General features: G+C 38.9%; 1 protein-coding gene across 6 annotated transcripts in view; it reads right to left on the bottom strand.

The window, feature by feature from the left end:
* The window catches only part of LOC133516911 (MOB kinase activator-like 2), a 162242-nt gene that overhangs the window by 1265 nt on the left and 137692 nt on the right, over positions 1-23285 (bottom strand). For 4 of the 6 annotated variants that reach the window (XM_061849953.1, XM_061849954.1, XM_061849949.1 and 1 more), the window contains 3 exons: positions 13782-13939; positions 6499-6720; positions 2832-3028 (listed from right to left, as the gene is read on the bottom strand). In XM_061849953.1, the coding sequence (XP_061705937.1) occupies positions 2832-3028; positions 6499-6720; positions 13782-13939 (577 nt within the window). Of the gene's footprint in view, positions 1-2831; positions 3029-6498; positions 6721-13781; positions 13940-19115; positions 19667-23285 lie in introns of those variants that run through there. The other 2 variants (XM_061849950.1, XM_061849952.1) reach the window with 2 other exon arrangements.

Below are 23285 nucleotides of genomic sequence, written 5' to 3'. Positions count from 1 at the left end.
CGGGAAGTTATTATTGTATTGTTTTTTACTTTTTAAAGACACGTATCCACTAAGAAAAATACAAACAGCCAATTATTATAGCCACGTGCCGTGTCTACACGACTAGACCAACTTAATTTCAAGCTGTGTCATGTCTCGTTCTTACAAGACCGTTGTGTATGATCGTGCGAATACTGCTTAATAAAATCAAAGACTATATAACTTTTTTTAAGGATCTCGTGCGTGCACATACATCTTATATTGCACAATTATATTGAATGAACGAATATTGAATGGTACTGAATGGCAAAATAAGTTGTGCCTTTAATTTTTTTTAAATGATAAAAGAGGGAAATTGTATTTGATGTGAAGGTTCGATTTAAGTGCTGGTTGATGATTATTTTACTTTATTTCCTCGCATGTTTGGAGAAAAGCACAATATATACCTCGGCAGGTACAGCAATTCGTGGATTCGTCTTCTTTGTCGAAATCGAACCTCATCCACGAATTGTATCAAGCTCTTGCACGATTTAGAATTTAATAATGTATTAACTAAGTGAAGTGAAGGAATATATGATTATGTCATATTAGGATTAGAATAAGTAGATTATAAGTATATTTTAATATTTGCATGCTGTTTCGGCTGAATACTGTGACAATATTTAATGTAACACCTTGTACCTACGTATTCTTGCAAATAAACGCTTCTATTCTATTCTATTCTATTGCCATTTCCCGGCCTCTGCAATAATGTACAGTAAAGTGCAAAAATATGTATCGAAAGAATCGTCTCATAAATATGGTACTACGCTCTTATTACACTGGAATAAGATGCTATGGCACATTTTGGAGTAAGATGTGTACGTCCATATTTTTACACTTGACTGTGCTATTGCCGCACTAAGCATAAGTACAATACCTCATTTTCAAATATCACGCAATTGTTTCCATTGTTTATACATACCATTGGAAGACGTTTCGAAATTAGTTATTGCACTTATGCTCAGATCGGCAGTACAGTCGATTTTGTAAATATGTATATGTTCACCTTAATTAATTGCAATAAGGAGATATATGTATACATATATATGAACTCGACTGTATAGTACTCTACTACTCTTTTTGAAACCGCTGGTCGGCAAGGCTCGGGACCGGTTTATAAAATACTGGTATATACCGGTTTATATTGGCTTTCCTCTGAACTTTATAAGAACGCGAACGTTTTAAGGCGCGGTGTATATTAAAATGCGCTATTTTGAAACCATTATTTACAGAGTTGTACAAGGATTTCATCGATTATTTTCTAGTATCCTGTAACTTCAGTCCTTGAACTAGCCTTCTGCTTGTCAGAAACACGATGGCTCATCATTTTCTCGATAGATTATTGCTTTGAAAATATGCTTAAAATTGTGTTTCTTTCCATATTTTAGAAGTACTATGACGAATATCAATATTAAACTTACTTCATTCGATAGCTTTTAAGTAACTCTAAGATTTTGCTTAAACTTTTATCGATGCGTTAAATTTTTCAATAATAATTTTGAATTCAACATTTTGTCTACTAAACATTACCCTGCGCGGTAATACCGTCAGTACGCCAGTACGCCTGTGACCACTTGATCATTGAACCTACAGACCCGACCTACAGAACCGTCAGACCTAAAATGGCTAATCACACTATACATACACAAATATGTTTTTCATCACACTTACGAAAATAAAACTAAATTTTAAGCTACATAATTCTTAAATACAATGACATTTCCGACATCTGTCCGTCATATTATCTTTTTTGACAAGTTTTACACACGCACCCAACCGTAAAAGTAAAATACATGTGCATTGAAAAAAAAACACGGCTAAATATGAACTTCAGTAGTATTTCGTGAGGGGTAAAAGTATCATTATTTATGGAATGGGGAGTAAATTATCAGAATGGAAATTGTACATCAAATCCATTTATAACCAAAATTTGAAATGCTTATTGTAAAAAAAAAACGTACTAAGAAAGTACAGTGTTCTAGACTGTATAGAGCAGAATTTTTGTGTATAATGTATTTATAGATTTTCTGCACACTTTATAATTGCTCGTGTTACAGGCCACACCCGGTATAAAGTTTATACCGGGTGTGGCCTGTAACACGAGCAATAAATTTAACTGTGGGCTGTATTCTTCAAACCAACATTTGTTCAGTGATTTTTGAATATTGTGAAGTTTTTGACTTCCTATTTTTCATACAAATTAAATATTACCTTCAATGTACGCTGTCACCAGTGTAATTGACGTTGATTGTCACGCTTTAAATATAATAAAATTCGCAATACATTGCGTCTTACAATAAACTTTGAATTGTTCTAAAAATCAAAATAAAAGTTATTTTAAAAAGTTGCTGAACAAATGTTGGTCAGTTTGAGGAGTACAGCCTACAGTTCAATTTTTTGCTCCTGTTACATGCCACACCCAGTAGAACAACAACGATCCACTTTCAAAGCATGAGAAATGAAATAATATTTTAAATGGCTATTAAAGTAATATAAAAACTGAATACATATTCGCTTTTTTAATTTATAGAAATAATTATATTTGAACAACTTTAATTTTATCACATACAGGACAGGATGCAGGAGATATACCGAATTTAAATATGTGGGAATACTTAGTGAAAGGTACCAAATCACGTCTATCCAATCAAATCTAGCAAATTTTCTTGAATTAATAGGGGTGTGATAGGGGAGAAAGAGTACACGTGTAGGTGCAGGTAGCCTATCTCGGTCTCTTTGTGGTCGAGCAGCTGGAAGCGCGCGTCGAGCGCGGTGAGGTGCAGGTGCGCGTGCAGGTGCAGGTAGCCTACCTCGGTCTCCTTGTGGTCGAGCAGCTGGAAGCGCGCGTCGAGCGCGGTGAGGTGCGCGAAGGTGAGGTGCAGGTGCGCGTGCAGGCGCAGCAGCGCCAGCTCGCGGAAGTGCGCCGCGTACAAGTGCGCCACCACGTGGAACAGCAGCCGCACCACGCGCCGCACCACCGACTCGAACATCGCCGGGAACTCGTTCGCTGGAATGTCACACCGACACGTCACGGTCTGCGAGGAGTATAATATATGCAAGTGATCCACGGATTGAATGGGGTTGGCCGGTCAAAGCTATTTACAGATAACGCCGGTATAGGTTTCCCCAGACAATCCTACGAATAATGTGAAATTCTTGTGCTTTTTATGACCTGGATGCTGGATGGTAGCCCAAAAAGCCAAATCCCATAGAACAAAACTAGAAACAGCCCTTCTTTTGACTTTTTTCGATTGTGTTATTGTTATAAGAAATATTACAGTTCGGAACTTCCAAAAATATGTTCACAATTTTTCTCGCTTCTAATTCTTACTAGCGATGATACAGAACCACAAAACGATAACTTGATTATAAGCCTCCTCGCTAGCAACAACTCTGCTGGAGAATTCGCTGTTCAGCACACGAAAAAAGAAACACCAGGGAGCTTATTTCACCATGCTGACAAGATTGACTCTTGACAAACAATTTAGCATACATTTGCGGGTCGATAAGTAAGGACAGTACGTAGCGTCAATACATATTTTACTTGTTGGACCAGCAATGTCTCAATTGTGAAACAGGGGCCAGAATGGCAATTAAGTCATATCTAATGTTTTTTCGCAACCTTCAAAATCAAAATAAGATCTGATAATCAGGTTTTATCTGATAGATCTTTAAAAAGCTCGACCTCCAAAGTGTGATATTTAATCACCAGTCGACGTGTCATAGGATCCGTACTGGTGTATCACGTCTAAATTTAACTGTTGGCGTTATTGGCGATTATGTCACTGCGTCGTGATTTTAGGATTTATTTGTGTCCAAACAAAGCGCAATGCGTCATCGTATTTTGATATTAGACTCAAGTGTTGAGCCTATTGTCTGTGAAAAACAGAGTTATTAAATTTATGGCGGAGCTGTTCAAATATCGCCAAATTTGAGCCTGAGCCTGTATTGATCCAAACACGAACGATTTTTTATCCAATCTGTTTTAAACCAGTAAGTAGGTAGATAGTTTTCTGTACAGTAGTTACAGTACAGTACCTATTGCAAAATATCGTTAACTATATACTCAAGAAAATAGCAAAGTTATGGCTGAAAATGCATTATTTCACAACTCCTTTTCACTCCTATGTTTCTTATTGTAGCAAATGAGAACTTGACTTATTTTTCACATTGTTCTGAAGTCCAGTAAAAGCTCAGATCCAGATTAAGAAAAGCTAATCAAACTGTCAAGCGACGTAGAAAAAGTAATAGTTCTAAAGATTCAATTTGTTTCCAAGTTCATTAAGGGGCCTAATTAAAACACTGCTCGATCGATAATACAATAAAGCGCAAAATGGAAGTGGGTTTTAATTTGAGTTCGATTTAAAACCTAATTCACATTAACTCTAGGTTCAGGAAAGACTATTGATAACTGCTGTTTAAATTAAAAAGGAGGGTGATTTTACAAAGTGGTTTATTTACTGAAAATTACGAAAAATTTCTCGATTGACCTTGACTTAAATTAAAAAATCTTAAACTTTGGTTTGCACTACCCGTCACGAGAAAGAGTACAAAAAATTAAACATGCAGATTCAAAAAGGGCATGATACAAGTATTTTTCATCAAACATTTTCGTCAATTCACATGTGTGAAATTATTAAAATTTTTGACATCTTAGCCGACATAAACCGAGAGCTGTGGGACATATTTTTGATCAACTTGTGTGCACCCATACACACATACATTAGACTTGACTGTACTTGTGTTTTCAGAGCGGGTGGTGAAAGCCAAAGTTAATGTTTTTTTTTTTTTCATTTATGTCAAGATCAATCGAGTATTTCTGCACAATTTACAACAAAATAACACTTATGACATCTTAATCAACTAGTCGTGATGCAATAAATACAAAAAATATCTTTGAGGGCCCTCCAAGTGAATAGGGGCACCATCAATGATAAAAAGGGCTAGCTCAGCCAAAAACTCGAAAACCGTGATTCTTTTATTGGGGTCAAGTTGGTTCTACTCTACCTCCAATGTCAGTTTGCAATATAATAATAATAAAACTTAATCTGCAGGGCAGCTTGTGGCGAGCTGTTGGGGAGTAATGACCCCACGGACCCGAGAGTCGGTCAGGGTCTACGGCGTGACTTCGTCGGTCGGAGTGGACCTCAAGGGCACCCGCAGGACTCTCAGCTCTGGCTTGCCTATATGCTCCAGGGGGCAGCACTTTTGTGCTGCGATGGGAACTAAGGCTGCAGATTTGAATGTTTGTTGGACTGGATAATGGGCTATGGGAGGAGACTAAGTAGTGAACATCTGCGGTGACAATCAGTCTCAAAATTGTGAAAGACAGGTGGTGAGTCGCCAACTCATTTAGTGGGCCCTATAACGGTACTTCGGAGCGGCTGTGAGGTTGTCGAGAGGTGACTCACCTCACCTGCGGTAACCAGTTCCCAGTAATCCGTTCAGCAGGCCGCCGGCGACATTTTACAGTTCCAATCTAGAGCATAGGTCCCGCTTTTGCGACTCCACTCTGGCCGGCCAGTGAAGGCAAGCACAGAGGCGAAAGCCAGATGAAAGGGGCCCATGGAATAGGGGTCCGCGGTGTCGCCACTACCTGCCCCCGCGGGTTTATTGTCTTTACTATTTTCCTTTTTTATATTGGCCTACAATACTGTAATCATTTAATCGTAATTGTCTTTGTTGTTCATGTTTATGAATACCGAATTCTGAATGTGGTAGATAATCCTAACACATTCTTCTGTTTTCTTTCCCATTTTAACTACCGAACTCTTCGGAGACGATTATGCCAGCTTTCAAAATGCTGAAAAAATCGTCCCGCTAGACAGCAGCCGTTAAAAAGTGAGCTAAACAATCCGTTTTTGTATTAAACGAGTTTTATATAGAGAACGTATACAATGTGCCTGCGAGGAAACGGAAAGAATTTAACCACGTATTCCTGAGGTCATAAGAAGGAAAAAATCTTATACAAATTTAAATCAATTCCGACAAAAAAATGTTTTTTTTTTTTTACTTTTGTATGTTTTTAAACATAATAAGTACTTGTTCTTGGAAAAATTGGTACATTTATATTCGTAAAAACTAGTCTATTCAAAGGGTCACTTTGATATCTGTCAATAAGGCAATCTAGACTAGGTCCCATAGTGGCGACATCGCCATCAAAAAAACGTTATGCACTGAAACACAATAAAAAAAACGATTTTTATTAATTGGTATTAACTCTGAAACTAGACGAAATAAAAAAAGTTTATAAGACATTTTTGTCTCTAAATACGATCCGGAATACATTGTTAAAATCTTTCAGTTTCCACGCGGGCACCGTGTATAATAAAACGTTTTGCGGGTTTACTTAGGCTGATCGACTTAAACGTTCCGACCGAATACGTTCGACGCTGTCGCTGGCGCGCTGAGCAGCGTTAGCAAATACGCTAGGAGCGCTTTTTACGACGGAGGCGAGCTTTATAGCAGAGCACTCACCGTATTTGGTGGGGAAGAGCGTCTCATCGTTGACGGTGTTCTGCGTGAGCGTCATCACGTAGTCCACATACTGCGGGGCGGCGACGCGCGCCTTCTTGCCGCGCTCATCCACCCACGCGTACACGCGCCCGCCGGGGCCCGACATGTCGGGGCAGCTGCTCGCCGTGCAGAACTCCGATACCGCTCCGTATACCAGGTTCACGTGCTCGAATAGCGCCAATGCTGAAACATTATAACACTTGAGTGAACCAACTTTTTCCTGCCACTCGTTGCGATGGCTAACACTCCGTCACACTGACGCGGTAGCGGAACCGACGCGGATTGCGCACGGTGCCGCGCAACTCTGAATGCACCGAACGTTATGAGCTATGCCACACTGCCGAAACGCGGCGCTACGTTCAATTATACAATGGATAGAATAGAATAGAATAGATTTTATTTGTATTAATTGTACATCGTCATATTACCTAAAACTACTGTTTATACGTAACAGTGAGCAAAACAATAATAAATTAATATAATAAATTATAGATATAAAGTATACTGAAAACAAATTAAATTAAACATTTTTTCATTAAATTGAATTATAGAAATTTCAATGTCATATAATCGGTTACAAATTATAGTTAGCTTAGCCTATATATAATAATTTAATGTTTCGACATATTCATTCATCCAGGAATTCTTTTACCGAGTAATATGCTTTTGTTGAGCAAAACGTTTTGAGCTCACGTGTGAAACGTCGTTCAGTACTCAATTCTTTTATTATTTCAGGTAATTTATTGTAAATTTTTGCAACTATTACCCTTAAGGACTTCCCTGACTTCTGAAGTCTACTCCTTCTCATGTTGGTATCAAGAGACGACCGAGCTGCAAAACTTGCAATAACTGACGGTATCCCATACCGTTGTCTAACACAGCTAAGTACCAGGTAACGCCAGGAGGAGGTGCAGGCTGGTTTGGAAGGAGTATTTTAATGAGCGATCTCTTACTAAAGGAATCTGGTACCGAACAGTTCAATGTCAGCCTCCTCAGGTCCCATGGTTTGACAAAAAGCTAATAAGCAGGAAACAGGTAGTATCGCTCCTTAGGCTTCGTTCCGGGCATATTTCATCAAATAAATTTAAGCACCTTATGAAATTAGCTGTATCACCAAATTGCCCAGAGTGTAATAAAGTAGAAGATGTCCAACATGTTTTGATGGAATGTGTCCGCAACGAGGCGCTGAGGAGTGATATGACATGTTTCAAATCTAAAAACATGGTTATTTGTAACATCATCCTGGCATCGCTTTAAAAGACTCGGATGACGATCTTCGTCGCAGAGTGTACTGCTATTATATTGCACACAACTGTACAATTTATATTTTAAAACAATGTAGTAGTAGTGTAGGTAATTTTGTAAAACTCAATACAGGGGTGACATCGTCACTGCGTAATAAAACCCCATTCTTTAAAAAAATAGATAATAAAAATAAAAATAAAAAAGCCTTTAATTCCACTCTAATAACAATGATTAATAAATATATATCTCTAGCTTACATACTTATTTTTTTTTTATTATTATTAACTTAATATAACTACTAACTAGCACTATGATTAGTGGACCTCTTCGCGAATAAAGGCCTCCCCCAGCCGCCGCCATTCTGAGGGGTCCTGCGCTACATCTTGCCATTTGTGCGGTATGATGTTGGTGACGTCATCGACCCATCTTGTGGTTGGTCTGCCAGATTTTCTTTTTCCATGTGGCCCTTTCCAAAGTGTTACACGTTTGGTCCATTTTTGGTCGCTCATTCTCGCTATATGGCCCGCCCATTGCCATTTCATTTTCAGACAGTGTTCTAATGCGTCGATGACTGTCGATTACAGAAATACGGTTCACAAATTAAGGTTAGTCGCCGGGGGTAACTTACAACGCGGGTCGGTGATCAAAACGCTTTCAATCCCCCGAGCGCACTCAATTTGACATCACCGCCTTACTACTGCCCCGCTCCGCGACTGCTCTGAAACGCTTTCGCATCGGTGTGACGGAGCCTACGAGTATATGATGGGCTGCTGGGTTACTCTTAAAATCCTAGTTATTTCGTATTTAAATTGACAAAGCATTAATTTTTGTGGTATTGTTAGTAGAAAATGATGCACCAGTTTTTCTTACAAACTGGGCTACTATTGTCCTCTCGCTTATGGGTCAGAACCAGAAATAGTTGATCAACCCAATTCCATTTATACCGTCATTATCTACACCTAAGTGCACCTAAGTGTCGAGCGTCCAGCCGAGCAAGTGCATGCACACAGGCAGCGGCCCGAGTGCATGCTGCACTTTGCCAGCAGATGTGATTGAATTAATTAATTTGTTTAACATGAACGCCGCACGTCTCCCTCGAACATCCACTCAGTTCGTACACTAATATGTGAACTGATTCGTCGATGATTTGTCTCTTAACTAACTTTACAATACTGCACGGCACTTAGTGGGAATATACCATGCCTCCAAAGCATGATTATAGGGTCTCGAAGTAACTATCTGCGAGTCAAGCCAAAGAGTGAATGATATTTACTACCCATGGATGCTTATTGGAATGAGACAAGCTCTACTATTCTAGTGTTGTTAGCCGGGAGCATCGGCCGCGCAGGTGTTACCGCGGGAATGCCGGCGAATAGCCGTTTCATTGTGTTGCCGTGACGATGGCGACCGCCGCGGTGATTCGGGAAGCGCACGAGAGACAGGTGCGCCGGCGGAAATGCAGCCGTTATAAACTAATTCTGTAGGTCTACTCACCTGGGACCGTTTAATTCACCTAACGCAAATGGTTTTGTGACAGGACTGCACTCGCAGAGTAATATATTATATGTCTTTCGTTTAGTTGATGTACATAATTATCTAACATAGGTATAATTTAGATTTAGACAGGAAATAAATAAATAAAACTTACTTTAGTGGGTGTGTACTGTAAAGGCTTTAACAACAATATTACTGGTTGAAGCAAATTCTTCATTACTATTTTATAAAGCTTGACCGGTGGTATATGATTACGCGCCATATTGCGGAATTTCATTGGAACTATTTTTTTCATACTAAACTGAACGGTCACCCTATACATGAGAATAACAGCGCCCTCTTGACAATGATCATATATTTCTGGTCGAGCTTTAAGTAGGTACCAATACTTCCTGCATAGTCTTCTTTTCAAATCCTAGGTCGTTTCCGACAAGTCAGGGTGCCAGTAATAATGGGTTTTTCCCACTAGTTACCACCAAGATGTTGAACTACTGGGATTTTTTCCCACCTTTTACTTGTGGGAAAAAAAAAACCCAGTAGTTACCACCAAACCGAATCAAACTGAGTTGGTGGTAACTACTGGGATCTTTTTCCCAGTAGTTACTACTGGTAAAAGGCGGGAAAAAACCCAACTAACCGGTGGGAATAACCCGTAATAATCCTTGCAAAATTGTATACAATCGAGTGTTGTTATATTCTGGGAAAACTCAGTTGACAGAGAGATAAGTAGTATTCAAAGCGCAAAAAAGATGCCTTATGGTTTCGTCTTGGCAACATTTTACATGAAAATGTTTTTGATGGGATTTAATTTTTTTTTGTAAGTTGCTTATTTTATTTTATTTATCTATTAACAATGCATGGGCATGTTTTATACAATCTGCTTCTTTTACTGATTTCCCATACAAACTTCAACTCCTTTTTCCCCCTAACGCCCTTTTCCACACCCTTTTCACGTACGTCACGTTTCGCTATCGAATAAATTTACACTAGGGGTACAGATCTCTTGTAGAGCCAAGCTTCTATCTAACTCTACAAGCCCTAACTTCATAAACATAACACCATAGTCAAAATATGTGGCTTGGCCGTTTCGCTACCGTCACATGGGCGTAACGTGAAAAATGTACGTATTCACTGTTACTGATAACTTTTTCAGTGCGAGTCTTATCGTCTTGGCAATATTTTGCACAAAAATGTTTTTGATGGGATTTCAGTTCTTTTTGTAAATCGCTTATGACAATCTTCCATTCCCTAATTTAAAGGGTGGGGGTTGATTTACTAAAATTCCTGAAATATGTATTTTGTCATATAAAACAAGGAGGCCATATACCAATTTTCAGACGTTGAAGTTGAAGACGTTTCAGACTAGTTGAAGGGGTTGGGAGGTAAGTTCCAAGTTTTAGATTTTTTTTGTTTTTTGTATAATAACTAGCTTACATACCAAACTTCAGCTTTCTAGGACTTCAGTGAATGAGTGAGTGAGTCAGAGACGAAATAAGGTTTCAGATATCAATAAATCAAGAAAGTAAAAGAATAAGAGCTATGCAATTGAAACTTTTTTACTTATATTTAATAATATTAGATGTTTGGTAAATAAAGAAGCGGCAGGCGAGAGCGAGAGTCGAGGGCGGTCGTGATCGCAGTTGCGATTAAGGAGGACAGGTCGCCCCGGGACGGAACCGGTGTTGTTCAACAGGTTTTTTTATAATTAAACTTGATAGTATTAGGTGCCTAGTCCAATTTATAAATAACGCACGCTTTCGTCTGTGAAATTTAACGATCGGAAATTAATGGAAAGCGATACGCAGTGCGCCAGCCGAACCGCAGAGCGGCGCTGACGGGGCTTGCTGCTCACTGGCACGGCAGGGACGCCGAACGCTGCCAAACGACGCAGATGCCGTGGCATGAAAGGACTGCGGACATCTAGCAATGCGGGTTTTGGCTATTAATCCAGTGCGAATGTCAGGTACACGAGCATGAAATAATTGTATGCAGGTAAATATATTTAAAGCAAAAATAATTCGCAATGTTCGTTTGCTACATAAATGTATGTTATAAATTTAAATTATTTGACATGGCTGAGGTTTACTGCTTTTTCCAATTTAAAAATCATTGGTACGAACTACCTAATTTATTTTTTTCACTTTGTAATAATAAAAAAATACTACGACTGTTACTAACGAATGGTTAATATAAATGTTGTCAGCCTGCCCGGAGGCATATAGTCTGTTTCTGCAATCGTGGTATAAAACAATATAAATGAAACTATTACCTTGATTACAATATAATGCTGACAGGCGAGTTCATTTTAATAACAGGCATTACAACGCTAGTTTGCTATTGAGAGATGGTTTTCCTCCTTTTGCCTTTCTACCGTAACAGAAACAAAATCAAGTCAATATTTAAAACATGACGTATAAAACACATTAACATAAGGTAGAACATCAAATATACACAATAGATGGTCGGCACATCATTCTAAACTCGCACAGTGACATTGACAAACCGCCGGTTGTCAATGTCACTGTGCGAGTTTGACAGCAATATAACTATGCGCGTGCAGTAGAGATGGCAACAAGCGGGTCAATGTACGAAAATCTATCTGGAAAGCGTCTTCTTTATATTACTTTCGAAGCGATGATTTTGAAAAGAATTCACATTTTAAAGACGTTGATATTTACTGATTTTTGTTTACTTCCTTAAAAATATATATTTTTTATATTACTTCTATACTTAGTAGCGACTTACAAAATAAACCTATGTTCCAAATTGTATTCAAATATACCTTATAGTTTTAGATAAATGGCTGTGGCATACGAACAGATAGACAGACAGACGGACATGAACATGACATGACTACATGGGTTCCGTTTCCAAAAAACAGAGAGTTTAATAATGATAAGGTACCCTACTCTACTGATTAGGTACAGTCAACTACAAATAGTGACAGCCAAATCGGTCATGTATCGGTCGGTAATGTAAATATATAACTTTACTTAAACCTAAAGCAATTAGCTAAATGTACAATCGATAAAAACACAATACAACCGGATACCGGAACAGGAACTCACGAGCGATCGAGTGCTCTTGACTTGACAATACATATACATATATTTTTTAGAACAGCAGCGAATTTGTCCACGTTTTAAATTAATCTAATGTCATAAGTCCTTGACTATAGTCATAGGATTGTATATATGTTATAGTAAATATAAGTAGTCTTTAATTAAATAAATTAAAAATGGATTAAATAGGTTTGACAATAAAATAACAATATTTTAAGTTATGTTCTATATTAGATACACGAGCATTATTACATTTAAATCATTTAAAATGATCATTTTAGAAATCGTCTGTTATTACGTAAGGTGTGCTCCCGATACTGGTGTCTATACTACAGTCCCGGAACCGGGAATTCCTGGGACCCGCCATACTATCTCAGTCCCGGGAGCATTCCCTAATATTACACGAAAGTTAAAAGGGACACGTTTACATTAAAACCCCGTAGGTTCGTGTCCTTCTTCACTCTCACCTAGCGTAAGCGTGAGCGAGAAGGATGTGCGTGCTTCGGACCGCGGATATCAAGTTTTTGGCTTTAATTTTTTTTTTAAAGTAATCGCTGAGTTCCCTCAAATATAAAATGGCGCTTTATTAGAAGCAATTTTCATATTTTTAGCTTTTCTTCATTTGTTATAAATTTTTAAAGTGAGTTTTAGACCTGTTTTCGTGTTTTTTTTCTACCGAGCGAAGGTCAAAAAAACAGGATTTCAATCGCTGAAGTCCCTAGAGCAAAACCTCAAGATTTCTATTTTAATTTTTGGCAACCGTATTGTTATCTAAAAAACGTACGATTTTTCAAAAACTCCGTATTTTGAACCTACGGTACCTTAAATAAGAATATACGTTTATATCGATGTTTCTGAGAATAAACTTTAAATTGTAATTTCTTGAGAACTAAGGAATTTACAAGGATTTTTTATACCAGGGGAAGTAAAGGAGTAAACAAAGGAGTTAATAAATAAAATGTACTCTATTTCTATTAGGTTAAAGTTTGATTTCGTTCGGTAAGGCGGAAGGAGGAAAACTACAAGTTATTAGGCCATTACTTGGGATTCCGTTTTGATTTGACAAATACTGACTACAGACTGACAGAATCTCAGTTCAATTAGCAACGCCATGATGGAAAATTCAACATACCACAATTGCTTGCCAATTTCAGTAAATAACTGGAAGAATGACCAGCCTGGAACAGCAAGAATGGAAGGAGGACACGTCGTGCGCACATAAACAAACGGTTATCGTTCTACGGCGTGTTCCCAGTGAGGTTTAGTGCCCCTGAAGGTACAGCTTGCATGTAGGGTGGTGGTACTCACTGTGCGAGGCCAGCCACTCGTTGTAGTCGAGGTGGCGCGGCAGATCGACCAGCTGCCGCATGTCCAGCTCGGGCAGCTTGCGCTCCAGCAGCGCCTCCTGGAGGTACAGCTTGCATGTAGGGTGGTGGTACTCACTGTGCGAGGCGAGCCACTCGTTGTAGTCGAGGTGGCGCGGCAGATCGACCAGCTGCCGCATGTCCAGCTCGGGCAGCTTGCGCTCCAGCAGCGCCTCCTGGAGGTACAGCTTGGGGTCGCCTGCCGCTTCGCCCTCGCGATCTTTGCGCCGCGCCTTCCTGCAATCAACAATATAACTCGTGAGTAAGTGTTTATATCAGATTAGTCAAACAAAACTAAATTATATTAAGAAGGAGCGTAAAGCCAGCAGGCATTTAGAAAATATATGGCGCGCCGCCGCGCGAAACTTACGACGGACGATAATATAGCCGTTTCGCGGGTAACACCTCAACTTTATCTTGATACTTATCTTTATGATTTAAGCTACAACTTAGGCCAGGATTGGTATAGTTTTCGTATACATATATCAGGGATGCTGAATTCATTCATGCATTCATGGTATCACATTGATACCATTCTGAGTTTTACTTGTAAGATAATTAAAAAAAAAACTTTTTCTTTAATTCCGTCTCACGCTTAAACCGCTAAACCAATTTAGTTAAAATTTGGTTTAGAGATAGTTTAAATCCCGGGGAAGAGAATAGGATAGTTTTTATCTCTAACCCCATTTCCATCAACCCCTTTGGATCATCACTGTGATTGGATGGCTCATTTAGATAACCTATGCTCCAAAATAAACTAATTTGGCTTTGCTCATAGAAAGGCTCGACAGGTTGATCTTTACAAGCGGCAATTATGTCATACAATGGGTACGTAGACTCTGTTTTACGGTACGGAATTATTATATGGTTATTATATGGGGTAACTCCGTTGATAAGGAAGATTTGTATTTAATCTGGAAGCGCTGTATAAGAGCCTTATTTGGACACCAAGAATCGTGTCGTCTTTACTTCATTGAACATCGCATTTTAACTTTATATAGTCTGTATATCGTGGAAACGTGTTCATTTGTTTATAAGCACATACATATGTTTAAACAGGTTCAGGCAATGTCTTCTAGAGCGGTAAGAAGTCAATGAGGCCTATGTAAGACAGAAGTTGGCACCCAAAAATTGTTTTATAATGAGCATTTTACATTTATAATAAATTTCCCGATAAATTTAGATATTAGATTAGACATAAAACAATTTGAAAATTCAGTTCAAGATTGGCTTATAAACAATTTGTTTTTATAGTTTAAGAGAATATATTGACATTGAAATCACATAGTTATTAATAATTGTAATAATTTATTTTGACATTTTCTAATAAATAAGTATATGCAAGCTTGTATACACCTGTAAAGGTAGTGTTCAGTGGAACTATTTCATAATGTACCTGCTATTGTAACCTGAATTACCATACACGCAATAAATCATTCACTTATTCATTCATTCCCAAAAGTAATCCCTTAAGAGTGAGACAAGGGAGGTCCAAATTTGTATGAGGAATCAATAACCGCTGAACCGGTTTAAATGAAATTTGGTATAGAGATAGTTCGAGCCCCGTGGAAGTAGATAGGACGGTAGTACTATTAGTTATTCTGTGGATAGGATAATGTTATCCCAAAAAAATCCCTTTAAAGTGAAAAGGAAGGTGTAAGTTTGTATGGGGAATCAATAACCGCTAAACCGATTAAGATGAAATCTACAACTGCATCTTTTTTTTTCTCAATCAATCATAGTTTATTGCACCATTTATTTTATAGCAAAATTGTAATGGAGCTAAACCAAGGAATATTTAAATTCGCTCCACGTTTGCAAACATCGGGGAATTCTGATTAATGGCCACAATTCCAGATAGGCTTAAGGAAAAAAAAAGAAATGGTCATCATGGCGTAAATACCACAACACAAATGCGTAATGGAATAGGTTACCAGTTAACTTATTAACACAGTAGGTAAGCGAGTATATTTATCGTTACCAAGTTATTATCAAGTGGGAACACGTCCTCGTCAAAAGCAGTAAAGTTATGATGATGATGATGATGCTGTCCTTCTAGACGTATCCGTCAATGGCGACATCCTGACAAGTTTTTTGTGTAAATTTATTTTAAAGGGTTTTTATTATCTATTACACGCATCGGCGTGAGCGTGACTTGCAAATCCAAATTTGGTTTTGAAAGTCCGGCAGCACGAAACACAGTAGAGTTGTCCAGATCCCCTAGTGTACATTTATTCGATAGCGTGACGTGACGTACGCGTTTGCGTTAAGTCTCATTTTGTATGGGATCTAAATCTCTAGTTTATAAAAACAGCGCGCCAAGCGGGACGTTTTGGAAACTCAAAATCCCATACAAAATGAGACTAAACGCAAACGCGTACGTCACGTTTCGCTATCGAATAAATTTACATTAGGGGTACAGATGAGTTGTGTGTAGTGAGGAGACGATTGTCACTCCACAACAGACCCCGTTGAAATCTGAATGTACCCACTTCGTCCAGTGCATTGCCCCTTAAATAAGCAAACGCATCGCTCGCAGATTTCCCTCTAGCAGGTTGTTTGACAATCTGGGTTTTCGATGCACTGATTACTAGGCAAAACTAGCGACATGATTCATCCAAATTGTCTAAATAGCTCTGTAGGACCTCCAGCATGGAGCGTCAGCTTTAAGTGAGACGTCGTCAGCATACATAGGATTTCTGTAACCAAGGCAGACTGTAATTAGCCCTGAGACGTGATAGATCAAAAATACTCTTGTCCGCGCAAAAGCTCTCCGATATCTGGATGTTGCATTTCTGGAGTGCATCATTCATCACCACAGAGAAGTAGATGGCAAATAGGGACGGAGCCATGACACAACCTTGCTTAACACCACTTGTGATTGGATATTGATATGTGTAGGCGCTTTCATGACGTACGCGAGCAGTCAAACTCTCGTGAAATTGGCGCACTAACTTCACAGAACAACCACACTTTTCTAGCACTGTCCACAGAGCTGTTCTAAATAGGAAAGTTATAATATAGAGTCTAAACTGGGTATATTTATGCCCATACGCATTTTATTATTGTGGTAATTCTAATGAATGAATGACGACAATTCGGAAAAAAGAGGAAAAGAATAGTAGTTATCGCTATTACAGTGTAAATCCCACAATAAAAATGCGTTATCACTTATCAGTAGACACAGTAGGCATGTGACGGAGTGCTCGATAATCGATAACTAGCGCTAATATCAATTGCAAACAAAGGCGTTACAATCAAAGTTTTAATGCATCTTACGTCGTGGCAATAAGGTTCACGAATGGTCATTGTTGATGGGGCCGGCCTGCCGCGTAGGACGCCGATATGTAAACAAGATCGCGCGAGTTGACGTCACGGTCCGCGCCCTCGCTAATGGCCGACTTTTTGACACAAAGGTAAGTTGTCACAGCGTTCATAACTCCATATATCCATTCCCAACTTTACCCTCAAAAATAAAACGTGCAATTTCGATTCTACCAATACATGGTTTAGGCCTCAGATGAGCAGTTGAGGTTTTACACAGTTAGAGTCAAAATATTGCTAAAAGTAAGTTTCTAGCCTAAATGGCCAATTTATCCGTTTTGACATTTCTGTGTTATATTTTTGGACTGGAACATTCTGACAGTGATTTTTTCATACATTTGGGCTTATCAACGTTGGTGAATCGTTATGAAATTTGCTGTCAGATGACACAGATTTCGCAAATATAGCTTCTAATACAAAAGAGTTATGATCAAAAAAGTAAAATTTGTTTTAACTCTCCTAGGCCTGAGGCACTACCGAAAACTAAATTTATTTGCCTCTCCATCACTCCAATATGCCAGGACGATAGAGAAGTATATAACGTTTTAGATTTTTCCATGTCGGCGGTAGGCCCTTTGTTGATATAAATGTATCTGGTAGGCATTTTCTATTGCTTCCCCGCAAAACTCGACTGCCATTTGTCTGATATCTTATCAAACCTTTCAATAGTGTAGTGTTTACTTCGGGCCGGTCCTTTCATTTGATCCCTGGAATGTAACTATCATATTAGTATGTATGATGAATGTTAGCATTCATGACTTCGGTACGCCAAAAAGAATTAGTGATACTCAATATCGCTTCGCAAAGTCGCAATTTGCTCCGTTGGCATTGCTGCACCGACATAAAGCATACTTCCATCTCGACTCGACTTGTTTCTTCATAAGTCATCATAATTCTTTATTTGTAAGAATACAGTACTAGTAAATATAATGAAGGAAAGGAAGTTGCTTCACGTCTGGCATAAACTCTGAGGTACTGTGCTCTTAGAGACACGGGGCTAGGTAAAAAAGCTTTTGTGTTCTCGACAAGGGCTCTCAAATACTACTTGACATCAGCGTTTGAAGTTTGATTGCATTACCTACCTGCCTTGATACCGTAAAACCAATCGAATTATGAATTTATTGATGTTCGCTGTTCCAAGTCTTAGCGCTCATTCAATCCTAGAATTCCTAGACAGTATTTTTAATAACTGTCTAGGAATTCTAGGATTTTGGCGACCACTGCCAAAGGATGTAGTGTTCCGGCACTTTCGGGACTAACTGGCGAAACCAACGCAGAGGTCGATTCAATACGATGTTTCAATACTTTGAATCATGTTTATACTGTGGTATTTACCTTAAGTTATAATGATTCCATCATAACTTTTATGATTAAACGCATCCTTTTTCTGTCAATCTTTGGACTTGTTGGATGAGACGTTAGACGTCCTCTGCTTCTAGGATTTCCTAAGGAATTAAGGAAAGGTAAGGCATTGGCGGCAACGGCACGTGTTTACCGATACTTTTTCTTCGTTACATTTCACGCTCTAGTTTGGTTGCGAAAGCTAGAGTAATATTTACATTAAGGTAGACCCTCGATGATATTGCATTGTTAGAGAATTGCACTATGTAAGTCATCCGTTTTTTCCTTCTGGATTTCCCTGACTAGTCTATTATTGTGATTTCATCCGTTGAACATTACCGTGAGTTCGTCCCTAGTCTAGTGTCTATTAGTATAACTTAACCTGGTAATCCATAAGAACTGAAGGCTTATATGACCAATTTGTGGGCTTTATTAAGATTTATTGGCTGCTAGTTACAACCTTAAGTCGTAGTGAGATAGCTGGGTCGTGGGAGCTATTTGTATCCCCATTAGACATTTAATTGTAGGTCAACAGTATGCATCTGTTTCTGTGCCTCCAAAATACTTCAGTGGTTGATCGCATGGCTCGGATGGCCAAGTACAACTTTATAAGCAAGTATTTTAGATCTGGCATGAAGGCGGTTGTGCCTAAGAGCTTAGAAGCTTTTTTAATTTTTCGCAGCTAAGGCTTTTTCCGCCATCGGTTAGGCTTATGCCTGTAATCTGTAAGCTCTGGAGGGATACTAACTTGACGAGCAGCGAGTCGAGCAGCGCGGCGAGCCATCGCGCGACCAGCTCCAGGCAGTCCATTCGTCACTCACTAACGCACACTCATTTCGTGATTCATTGGCCGGCCATTTGCGACGAGAAAGCGTATAGTTAGCGGTTCCCTATAGAGCCCGTTCGACTTCCGGTTCACAGGGGTATTCATGCTACAACCTATCATGACAGGTCCTGGAGATTTTTTAATGTTATGTTACACAGGGTGTATGTACACTATATCCGTTTGTTGAAGGCACTGCGTTCGTTTGTTGCGGTTCGCCGTTCTCACCTGAAGGGCACGGCCGCGTACAAGTAGGAAGGCAGCGAGAACAGCACGCCGAGCACCACCGCGTGGCACATCTCGGCGACGACTGAGGCTTGACCCCCGGTCCCGGCGCGCCGCGCCCCGCGCGCGGTCCCTGTCGCACACTCCAGCGTGCGCGCATTATGTATCGCCCGCCTACGCAATCGGTAGCCAGCGTCCGTACTAGTACTAGTATATTTCAAGGCTTCGCCAACCATTGGGTTTATATGTTATCATTAGTGATATTGCGCGATTTCGACGGAACGTCACAAGACTTGACGCCGCACGCACCTTTATGAGTGTATTCATTAATCATAATTGATGCTAATGCCAAGGTTGATATTTCCTTGTGCGTTGCGTTTGCGTGTAAGTAAGTAGAGTCGCTACTAAGGGTCGTCAGGAAAGTCCTACATGGAGAAAAACGGCAGGAGTCAGAAAGACTTTCAAGATGTAAAAGCCCGTAGCAGTCGCTCCGTGGAAGAACGTCGCAAGGAAGCTATGCTGACCTCACCAATAGGTTCAAGGCCGCAGCATCCATCCGTCAACGTCAGCGGTCAAATGGTCTTTAATGTGTCATGAGATCGTGAAACTGAATTGACTACGCAAAATGACAAACAAAACTATTACTAATGGTATTCCGGAGAAATATGCAAGGCGTGTGCAGACCCCAAGCAAACACGTAGAGTCCCTCTCGGCAGATTAATGAAAAGTAAGTGATACGCCGAGCGGGTGCTGCCCCTGCCCGTGTCATGAGACGCACGTAGAGGCAGAGGGCCTACCGCGAACCGAAGTACTCGTAATTGCGGGCATCTTTCTGTTTTATTCCAATGTAGTGAAAGAGAAAGATGCCCGAAATTTGTAGGTTGGCCCTCAGCACTACCCAGCGTGTAAAGGCTATTAAGAGTTAGCGAAATCTATAGAGTTAATTCTGGATTTATTCTAGGTAGGTCTAGGTACCTAATATGTACCTACTAACTTTGTAAAGAACTTCACAGAATAAACACCATGTTTTTTATCAGGTACGTTTGTGGTAAAGTTGTCAAAAAACTTAAATAACTATAAAACATATTTGTATGGAAAAAATCGCATTGCTATGATTCAATAGTACATTGTAGGAGAGGCCAGAAACCCGCTCAAAGGTGGACGAGTTAGTTTGAGGGCCGACACGTCAAATAATACGAGTCCATCTTTAGCGTTTCCGGCCGGGGCATTACATAGTGCTTTTCACGACTACTGTGAGGAAATAAGAAAACATTTGCATAACCACTGACCATAAATAACTTATAGTTATTTATGATCAGTGGTACAGTTGAGTGCAATATAATAGCAGTATATAAGAAAATGTAAATTAAGGGAAAACTATAACTTTAGATCAATAATATTGTATCTTTTTATATAATTATTCTGCATTACTTGATATTGTTTCAAAATTAACAGAACTGTAACCTTTACTTAAATGATATTGGAAGTAAAAAAAAATATCATGAAAATCGGCTGTTTTTACTAAGTTAGGAAATTCCTATAAAAACGTAAAACCCTACGAAAAAAATACAATTTTGTATTATAAAATTGTAATTAAGAATCTTTCCTATTATTTCCAATCAAAGCTTTACATCTAAACCCAAGTCATCCAGAAAAAAATAAACTTTTCTATAAGACGATCTTCGTCGCAAAGTGTACTGCTTTTATGTAGGTACTTTAATAGAAATTGATATTTATATTGACGTGCGGACGGTTGTTCAAACAAAGCGATGTATTTTTGCCAGGAACATTTATATTTTCTTTACTAGAAGAACTCATTTTTATAGCGTAGATACGTGTTTCTCTGTTTCTTGTATTTTTTAGTCAAATACAATTTACACTATCCAATTCAGTAAGTATTTTCCGACCCCGCCTTTTTTTCTTTTTTATCACTTTTAAGAGGCGTTTTTCTGTTGTTTGCTAAAAAACCACAAACAGCTACAAAAGTAAAAATGCCTTAAGCGTGAACTGATTGACGTTTCTTTTTTAAACAAGTAATTGGTTCTATAAATAACCTAATTTTATTTTTGAAGGAAAAGGTTGCGCCAAAAAATGACCTTTTACTCGAGCCACCAATGACAGATGATGATAACAATGAAACATTGTAGTAGTGGTGGTTCAGGTGCTACAGCTATTGCCTACTTTCCAGCTTGGTTTTAGACCATCTATTGCCACATTTCCGAACAGTGGCGTGAAAAAAGTAGACAAATTACAGTATTAGTATTTAAAAAAATCAATAATATGATAATATTAATGATTCCTTTGGTTAGTTAATGCGTTGCGTCTCGTTTTAAATATAGTTACTAGTAAGTTACGAAATTAATAGACTGGTTTAAAAAAAATGACTTTACGAAATTAACATTTGATTCTAAAACTTCCCTCATGTCGGTATTAATGGTTCGTATTTCCGTGTGCCAAAATAAAATTAATTATTCGGAATTGTGATGTTACTGTAGTTTTCTATGTTATATTTTTTTGTTCTTATTATCTTTCATTTAGGGTTGTGTCTGCAGTGTGTACCGATCTCTCTGTTTCTAGCTAAAATGTATCCCACATGGTGGTGGGGTTAGCTTTCCTGCGTAAACTACTCCACTTCGCCTTGTGCACGACATCGCCCTCATATAACTTGCACTCACTTTATGTCCTTTAGCACTACATCCTTCCATCTTGTTCTGGGTTTGCCCCTAGATCTTCGACCTGAGATGGAAAGTTGTAATGCCAAATTTCCTACGCAGTCAGCAGGCCTTATTTTTACGTGACCATACCATCGCAGCCTACGCTCGAATTTATTCTTCCAAAGAAGCATGCGGTACTAAGTGCCGGGAGATGGTGGCTTCTTGTTTGTTAAATTCGGCCGGCGACAGTGCAGTGACTCCTCAGTTGGCTCATGCCGCGCCGCCTACGCCGACCTCGCTTTTATTTTAAAACAGAAGATGGCTTTGTGAAAGTGATACATGATTCAGTCATTGTATTATAACATCACCGTCATATTTAAGTCATCAATTATCATGTCGCAGACTAAATAGAATTCGTGTGAAACAGTGGTTCTTTAACTAGAAACGATGTTATTTGTGTTGACGTGCGTTGATCGTACAACATAAGCGTAGTTATTGTTGAATGATGCGCGGTCCACAAAAAGTGCACTTTCTCTCCGCGCGTGATTTAGCGCGCGGTTGTTGCCACTGTCGAAGCCATCTAACTACATATCTGTTGTGGTGATAGATACCTTTCGACAGTTTCGACAAACAGTCAACATTGAACCGATTTGATTAACACATCTTTGACAAAATGAGGATTAACGCGCAAAGCCCAAACACAGATGATGATAAGGTTCCATCCAAATGGCCCAACTCCCAACTGAGAGATCAGCTTCCATAAGTTATAAATCTAATTTCATGTTCATGCAGTCAAGAATTTAAGGTGATGGTGATACACGTTTGAATAAACTCGTTGACATAGCAGAAATATAAACTATAGACTGCAGACAATGATATTGTTACTCGGAACCTATACCAAGTTTCCTCTGTAGTGAGAAATAGGAGGTTTTTATAGAGTCGGCCCGCCAACGCCTGCTCCCGTGGAACTACACTGAAAAAAATAGATAGCCGAACTGGTTTTGTAACTTTACTAAATAACTAAACTACGGTTATAAGAAAATAAACTTTGCATAAATTTACAAACTTATTTTGTAGTGTATACCCAGTACCTGAACACTGATAGCCAAACACGGTTTTGTAACATATAACACATAGTTCGCAAGTCCCAATTTTTGTGTAAACAGTAACCAAAATTTTGTTACAGTTATGCAAACATTTCTTTCAGTGTATTAAG

Source organism: Cydia pomonella, chromosome 4 (genome assembly GCF_033807575.1).
Source record: "Cydia pomonella isolate Wapato2018A chromosome 4, ilCydPomo1, whole genome shotgun sequence".
In the NCBI taxonomy this organism is placed as follows: Eukaryota; Metazoa; Arthropoda; class Insecta; order Lepidoptera; family Tortricidae; genus Cydia; species Cydia pomonella.
The sequence above is the reverse complement of the archived record's forward strand: the minus strand, read 5'-3'. Positions and strand labels throughout refer to the sequence as shown.